The sequence below is a fragment of the Vigna unguiculata genome, chromosome 6 (genome assembly GCF_037176805.1).
Source record: "Vigna unguiculata cultivar grain cowpea cultivar isolate G323 ecotype 2 chromosome 6, ASM3717680v1, whole genome shotgun sequence".
Lineage (NCBI taxonomy): Eukaryota > Viridiplantae > Streptophyta > Magnoliopsida > Fabales > Fabaceae > Vigna > Vigna unguiculata.
Window position 1 is genome coordinate 42,965,610 of NC_140797.1, and position 8,166 is coordinate 42,973,775.

An 8,166-nucleotide genomic window follows, 5' to 3' on the forward strand; every position below is an offset into this window, starting at 1 on the left:
AACATGAGTTTATATTAATATCTTCTCGAATTCACAATGCTACCTCTAGTTAAATACATCCAGAATTTGTCAATTTAAAAAACAAAAAAAAATGAAAGTATAAAACAAAAAATCCTGTTAGTTTACCATTACTACAATAAAAATATCATAAATGTCCAAAATACTCAAAATTTCAATAAACCGTTAAAATTTTTAAACAAGACGAAGAGACATTATCTAAATGAGAATGTCAATGAAAAATCTAAATAGTATATATATATAAAAGACAAAACGACTTGTTTTATGATGGAGTATCTTCCCACTTGTTATACTAAACTCGTGCATACAACTACAGTACCATATTGCATATTAATTTTATATGTAACGTGTTTAAAAACAAAAGGGAAAAAGAAATAAATGATGTCTCGTCTTATGTTTATCTTTTCTTTTCGGGTTAAATCTTTCACAACCATTTTCTCTTTTCCAATTTTTTCATAATTTTATTATAATTAATCCATTTTAAAATCTGATGGCATCTCATATTAGTTGAGCACTTAATGATCATTTAGATTCTATCAAAAATCTAACTCATGCATATTAATGTTTTCAAGTGTTCTTCCTCTTCTTGAAAAGTTGATGTCGATGTTCTGAGTAAGTTTATTTTGATCACATGTCTATTTATTTTTTAAATAATTTAAAGCTATACTACTTAACATAAATGATTTTAAAGTTAGGACTGAAGATTGAACATATGCAAAAGTGTCAAAGAACTTCAAAGTGTAGTGGCGTCAATTATTAACTTATCATTGCAATAGTAAGCATTCTCGTATAACTGTAATCATTATTCACCACCACTGTAATACACCACACACGAAGAACCTTACCTTGCAAGATGAAGAACAATTGGTTGAGTGGTAGGTATGGTATTAAGTTGAGTCAATGGTATGTTCCAACCTACCAATTTACATTTTTCAGTTTGTGATCACCATACAAACGGAAGAGACTGAAAGCAGAAAAACAAGACAGGACCACCATACTAAGGCTAACCACAAAAGCAGAAACTATCCCTTCTTCCACTTGGTTGCAGAATTTTCCATACATCTTGCACAACTCCATCCACTGCAGTTCTGCCTGGCCCACCTTTGCCAACATACCAGATTGCCCTGAAGCCGCCACTGCCGCCACTGTTACATATGCCATTACCTTCGTACATATCAAAGTTATGTCTTTAGTCTTATGATCACAGTGTGTAATACTTTTCTTAACTAACATGTTCTTCTTTAAGACCAGGATCCATTTCTAGATAATGGATCTATTAGAACCAATAAATGAATCTTTCTTTATGTAATGGTGTATTCAAATTTTAGGATAATAAGACCACATCTACCATTTCTCATTCCCATATTCCCATATGCTGTTAAAAATCCCAACAACCACCACTCACTTGGATACTCCCCAATCATGGAATTTTAGTATGTCTTAACATCAATCGGACACGGTTCCCTAAAAGGCCCCACCACAGTATCTTGCTTCACAAGACAAAGTTGAGATCTTTATGTTTTGCTGTCTAAATTTGACCCTTGTTGAGCTTTAGACAAATGTAGAGAGCAAAATTTACAGAGAAACATATGTAATGTTATCAAATGTCGCTCTCTACTGTGAACTGTGATGTTTTGCCCAATTACTGGTTCACAATTACACCATTGATTGATGTACTAGATAGAATAAAAGGGACTAATTGGATGCAAACTATCAGTAATTGTTCATACGAATTCCTTTGAAACCAGGAACAGTCACCTGAGCAAGACTTAAACTTTGGGTAGTGTTAGTTAAAGGAAAGCTATCAAATTTCCATAAGAAGCAGAACAATGAAATGCAATGGAAGTCCAATAACATGGTGAGGCATCTTGAGAATTTAGTTTTGGTCACATTTCAAAAGGAAAGCAAATACGCAGTGCTTTTCACTTGTATAAAATGTACCTGATCACCAGAAAAAATGGCCCACGCTAAGGGCTTGCTTAAGAGTGCTCTTCCTCTGACCATACAAATGATACAGTGCAGCCCTTGGACTAAGGAGAAGCCAGCAGCTAACCCATTTGCAACTACCAGGAATCTGCAAGGTTAACAACAACATAAATTAGAACATTACAACCTGCAACGTTTTGGCAATCAAAAGCAAGTTTTTAAAGTTCGATCACAATCGCAGTTTTGTAATCAAAAGATAAGATTGGGGAGTTCAAGAGCTTACACTAAAGCCTTCATGTCTGTAAATTTAGCTGTCTTCTGAATTGAGAAAAACTCTTTGACTTGGGAATCAGTTCCTACGAGAACAGCCGCAAGAACTCCCAAACCTAAGATCACACACCTCAGCACCAACTCAGTTATCTTGATCCTCCTTTCAAACACTTTGGCATTTGTGTCGTGGTTAACTGGGACAATCCCAGTACTAACACCTACACCCAAATAACTACTCATTTCTCCTCCAAAATCAACACTCGGAAACAAGAAACACAGTGCAATATAAAAGATTTCCTCAAATCAACCAAGAAAGAAAGTAGTGAGAACTATGGATGAACATCAACTCTAACTTTCTATTACTTAAATAGACAGTTTTTTTTCCCACCTATAAAGTTGTGACTGTGGTGCGTAGCGGCAGAGCTGCACAGCGTGCCAAGTGGTAAAAACTTGGAGCTGCTAGGATAGACTAGAGAAAGTGTGTTAGGTAGACATAAAAGGCACTTCAATCCATACATACTTACATTGGCATTAAATGGGTCTGCTCTGACATATGGTTCTGCATTTAAAACTGATAAATGCAAAGAAAATTTTGATTTTGAGCACTCCTTTATTGTGTCTGGGAAGAAGTAACAGTTTCCCGTCCCCAGGAATGATCTGATCTGATCTGATATGATAATAGGTGAGGAGTGCTTAAATCCTGATAAATCCAAGATAGCGTGGTTCGAGTTATGACGCCCCATTTTCTTTTTTTGCCTACACCATACCAAAGGCATGGTAAAGGAAGATATGGTGCCTAGTTTTTACCATTTTTTTTCTGGGGTTTGGGGAAAGAATGAAGTCTAAACAGAAAAAAGTGGCCTTCCCTGTTGTAGACATCTTGCTTGATAAAGCATAATAACTGTTAGTTTCACTTGTTTGGCCTAGTGTAGAAATTTGGTTGCTGGAAAATTACTCAGTATAAAAGCTGGTGGAGGAATCAAGAGCTTTTATTATTTGGATCTTTTTATAGGTATATACAGGTACAAGACTATGCTCAGAAAATATGTATGTGATTAGTCTCATAAATGAAGAACTGAGTGTTCACACGTGACGTGAAAGGATAGCAAACCATGGGAGTATCAATTATCATGTACTTGCAATAAAAAAAGGCACATTGTTGCATTATCCTATGTTTTTTCCCCCTCCTCACCCAAGCAAGGATGCTTCTTCCCTGTTCACCCTTATCCATCCATCATCTTCCATCATCTTCCATCTTTGCAAACAGTACATCTTTTGTGATAAACTGGTAATTGAGGCAGGAAGACACAAGGAATGATCCCTTGTTAGATAAAAGGGTTGTTTCACACTTGACTCAACATTTTGGCTGTTTTTGTTTCAGCATAACTACTATCACGTTTGTTTCTGTGTATGTAAGAGGGTTTCATGGCATAGGAATGCGCTGTTTATGTATTTTCCTTATTTCTGTATTTTCTCTCCTTGCATCTATAAGAACATTTAAATGAAAAATCAACTCAACATATGTATGATTTGCAGTTTTATCAAGATGAATACACTCCTTTCTTTTTACATTTTTTATTTATATATTATCACTACATATACTTTTTTTTCTTTATATATTTTGGGGGACTAGGGACTAGTGAAGTGAGATGTAAATACCTAATTAAACAATAATTTACATGTATTAATGATAATTATTATACTAATAATATAAATGATAATAATTATCTTCATAAGAATAATTTTTATAATTAGTAATAATAATAATTTCTATGAAAGGAACATTGGATCATTTCAAAAAATTTCTTTTATTAAAATATTTTTTATCATTTACATCAATTAAATGCTTTACAAATTTTTACCAACTTTTTTTTATTTCTCTAAATTTGTAGTATGTTTCCTTTAATCTAAATAACTTTACCTTTATTTTTTTTTCAAATTCACTTAAATCCATTTTCTCCCAAAAACTAAAATAAAAGAAAAACAAACTTAATCTTTCTGCAATTATTCCATATTTTCCGGGGGCCACGCTCATACTGACCCATTCAACACTCCAAACATGTCCCAAAATTACCCTGTAGATAAATTGGAAATTCTAGTTCAAGACATTTTTTTCTTAAATTAGTTGTGGAGAGCTAAAAATACATTTCGAAAACAAATTTTGGAAGACAAAAAGAAAAAGAATTAAAGAGAACAAAGGGGAGGTGAGAGTAAAATGGGCCAATTGTTTTTGTCAGCAAAACTGGGTGGCCCAGGTCCATGTCCTACGGTCAGATGAAAACAAACTGCATCCCACGGGCTAAGTTAATTTTTACTTACGAATTAATTTAACTTCAAGCACTCACATAAGAACACTCTATCACTCCACAGACTATAAAGAAAGTTGAGTGTTGCCACATCATTTTCCTTTTGTTTACTAAATTGAAAGCATTGACCAAGGAGAACAGTAGTGGTCAGATGAATTTGAACAGTGTGGATAGCAGCACACTGTAGTAGCCTAACTTTGGAAAGCCTATGGTTTCCAAGAAAGTGGTTCCTCATGTACAACCTACTCTGCATTACGTTTCTGTTCAAGAATATTGTGATGAGATCCTCATGCTTTTCACCCTCAACACTTCCTCACTCTCTTCTTATTTATTCACACACCTCTCTACCTTCTTCCATAACTCTTCTTTTCTCTTCTCTCCCCCAATGGCCCTGCTAAGTTCTTGTTTCTTTATCATTCTTTTCCTTCTCGGTTTTGCAGAATCACAGCCTTTCACACACCCCTTTAACCACACGGACTTACAAGCAGCAATACGTGACATGCGAGCAAAATCTTATTACGGATTCGCAATGCTTTTGCAGATGCTCACTGGAAAAACAGCACAACCAAATGGGGATTTCACTTTCTTGATGCCAGATGATAAAAAACTATCTTTTTCATCTATTTCTGCTGATGAAGTGGGCGAGTTCTTGCTAAAACATGCCATACCAATGCCTCTGTACTTCAGCGACTTATCTCATTTCCCAACCGGTACCCTTGTTCCCTCGGGGAATACCTCCCAAATGATTAGGATCCATAACCGTGGCAAAGGGGATTTCTTTCTTAATAATGCAAAAATTGTTTCTGCCAATGTCTGCTTGAAATCTGCGATCAAATGCCATGGAGTTGATGCAATAATTGACTATTATAATTGAAAATACATTACGTAATTAATCAAGACAGACGTATATTAGCATGCTTCAGGTGCAAACAACCTTGGATATCATGAGAACGGATTTCGTTTGTCCTCATACATGCTCCAAACTCTATCCGACAGAAATAAAACCATCACTACGTTTCAAGTTGTTTGTTTTCACTTATTTAGACATCTTCTGTATTCATTCTTTAATCTATTAAAATTTTTCAAGCATTTATACAGGAAAAAAACTAACTATTTTCTATAAAATCTTGAAAACTGAAACTAATAGGAGAGTTTTGTGATTAAAAATAAAAGCAGAAAACATTTTCTCAGACAAAATTGTCCTTTGCATTTTCACCTTTTATTTAATGGAATCTCTTGAGGAGGGTTGAGGTGATGAAAGAACATACAGCAAATTTACATTGGCTTATTTTAAGAGGAGATAATTCATTCAATCAAATTAAAAAAAATTGATTTCCAAGATAAAATGGCATTGAGATCAATGTGTGCGCCTCATTTTGTAGCAGTAAAAAGAGGATTCATGATGTTTTGCAGTAAAAGGTGCAGCATATAACCCCACTAGTGTGCATTGAATCGATGCACCTCATCCTATATATATACACATACACTACAATTACTATAATATTAAAGTGGTAATATATTAGCAAGTGAGGTGCATGGACTTTGTGAGGTTATCTCGCATCCGAACATACAGAAAAAAACAATTTGGATTCATTGAACTTTGAAGTCATCTTCATCGTTGTATTTTTTGTAAATCTTGTTGCATGAAAACCGTTTACTTGTTCAGAGGGATTTGTTTCTTCATTTTTTTAATACTTTATTTTATACTTTTGCTTAACCGTAGTACTATCTTCTCCTATTCCGTCATTGTTATCTGAGAAACCTCATTATCTATAAGAATTTCTTATACGGGCCATGTCAAAATCGCAGTACGGCGCATCACCGTTATATTACAGATATATCACTGACCATAATTGCATGTTCCTTTTTCAAGGAAAAAATGAAGTTGATTACTAAGCAGACTGATAACAAGCTTCAAAGATTGATGCTAAACTAGAAATCAAAGGATGAAAAATAAAACCAACCAATTAAGAAAATTAAGCAAAAAAGATTGGTCGTTGATATTGAGTGAGTGACCAAAATATCCGAAAAACCCTCATGCATGGTCATGCGATTAATTTGGAGCCTTATGATTGAATCTTTTGGTAGTAGTAGCTAGCAATTAACACAGGTAGCAATATCAAATAGCTAAGCTGATGATTAGATGATGATAATACAGTGGTGCCAATTAAGCCACTAGAGAGGCCATTGAGTCACATCAGAATGAGTAGATTTTACACATTATCCATCTGAAGCAACATCGTTAGAGAATAACCGAGACTGTTTCACAGGTGAAGAGAAGTGTCAACACCAGAATCAGCGGCAGAGTCACAATCGTAGACGTTCTTCCAGGAAACCTGAAGGGACTGTGAGTGTGTTGAGACCGGGGTGCGAGCACCTGCATAGTGGTCTTGCTTGGCCTGAGAAGTTGGCCAAAGGGAGAGAGAAACATGGGGTGGTGAGGTGGATGGCATGATGAATTCAGGGTGAGAGAGAATTGAGGAAGTGTTGGAATTGTGATAAGTGAGAGTGGAGTTGGAAGTGAATTGTTTAGGTTCATTGAGCATCTTCTGGAGCTCCCTCTCCTCCCTCATTTCTTTTACTCTCTGCAATTGTCTGAACCTCTCTTGTAGAAGGGCAATGGAAGAGTGAAAGGAAGAGGGGTCATGGTGGCTTTCCCTTCCCATTATGATGATGATGAGGTGGTGTTGCAGGTAGAGGTATATATATATAGGGTGATGGCATGGTTAAGAAGTTGGAGTGGAGAATAAAAATATGGGAGTGTTTTTACTTTTAGTGTAAGGAGATAAAATTGTAAATGGTTAAGAAAAGGGAATGAGAATCGGCAGATAAGGTGCAAAGTCCAAAAAGAAGATGTTGATTGGGCAATCTAAGCGAGTTTTTAGGGTGTGTATGTGGGGGAAGGAGGCACAAGCATATCTTTCCTTTTTTTCGGTACGAAGAGGCAAAAGCATACTAAAGCAGAAGAGAACAAAGAGAAGAAAACAAGGGAATGTCGGAAGTAGCACATGGAAGGGTATGTTTGGAGGAATAATAAGTGGAGTGATGCCCTGCCAACATGTCCCAAAAGGCCTCTTGAGCTTTGGGGATGGTGGAGTCTTTTTGGTAGGCTTTGTTTGGATATCATCACATTATTTAACTTCCTCTTTTCCTTTTCTTTTAGACTCTAATCTAATGCGCTCCTAACTTGTTGCTTTTGTTGGGAGAAGCAAGAAGACAAGGGTTATAGAAGGAGGAATAATCTTGGGAGGTCATCATGCTTTGATTGAACAATTATGTATGACAAGGACAAACATACCAACATTCTTCTCTCTCTCTTCATCTCTATGCAACTCCTTTGTCCCCAAGTGTTTGGATGTGAATGGCATGCAGCAATGAAAGCTGCAGATGCCACTAATGCTTCGATTGGATGCTTCTTTTATGCGGCAGAAGCGCCCCCTCCTCTCCTCTATTATTTTCTTTGCATCCTTTCCACTTTTAAACCATAAAACACGATTAATTAAACCACACTCACACACGGACAAGGCGTGCATTATAAATCCTATTATATTCATTCTCATTGGCCACTTACTTAAGTATAATTAGCAACATACAACCATAAGAAGTTGCTCATGCAAAAAAGGTTAAGCAACTACATTTCACACAT

At 35.8% G+C, this 8,166-nt stretch overlaps 2 protein-coding genes across 3 annotated transcripts; one reads left to right on the top strand and one right to left on the bottom strand.

Moving 5' to 3' along the window:
• Nucleotides 1–800: 800 nt before the first annotated feature.
• Nucleotides 801–3,198, bottom strand: LOC114187614 (CASP-like protein 2B1). Of its 2 annotated transcripts, XM_028075910.2 has the most exons (4): nt 2,603–3,198; nt 2,228–2,432; nt 1,960–2,092; nt 801–1,182 (listed from the first exon to the last, which is right to left on the bottom strand). In XM_028075910.2, the coding sequence occupies exons 1-4, from the start codon at nt 2,988–2,990 to the stop codon at nt 934–936; spliced, it is 975 nt and encodes a 324-aa protein (XP_027931711.1). In that variant the 5' UTR covers nt 2,991–3,198; the 3' UTR covers nt 801–933. The 2 variants fall into 2 exon arrangements, with proteins under 2 accessions (XP_027931711.1, XP_085530676.1); XM_085674550.1 differs by lacking the exon at nt 2,603–3,198 and having other exon boundaries at nt 2,228–2,587.
• Nucleotides 3,199–4,758: 1,560 nt separating this feature from the next.
• LOC114188588 (FAS1 domain-containing protein SELMODRAFT_448915-like) lies at nt 4,759–5,397 on the top strand. The gene has a single exon (XM_028077159.2). It carries the CDS (start codon nt 4,810–4,812, stop codon nt 5,392–5,394), a length of 585 nt encoding a protein of 194 aa, XP_027932960.2. The 5' UTR covers nt 4,759–4,809; the 3' UTR covers nt 5,395–5,397.
• The last annotated feature ends 2,769 nt before the right edge of the window (nt 5,398–8,166 follow it).

Excerpts from the sequence above, each read along its gene's own strand:
- LOC114187614 (XM_028075910.2), bottom strand. The coding sequence starts at position 2,990 with ATGCCTTTGGTATGGTGTAGGCAAAAAAAGAAAATGGGGCGTCATAAC. Across the intron at positions 2,433-2,602 it reads CCACAGTCACAACTTTATAG|GTGTTAGTACTGGGATTGTC; the intron begins GTGGGAAAAAAA and ends ATTTGGGTGTAG. Across the intron at positions 2,093-2,227 it reads ACAGACATGAAGGCTTTAGT|ATTCCTGGTAGTTGCAAATG; the intron begins GTAAGCTCTTGA and ends TTAACCTTGCAG.
- LOC114188588 (XM_028077159.2), top strand. The coding sequence starts at position 4,810 with ATGCTTTTCACCCTCAACACTTCCTCACTCTCTTCTTATTTATTCACA.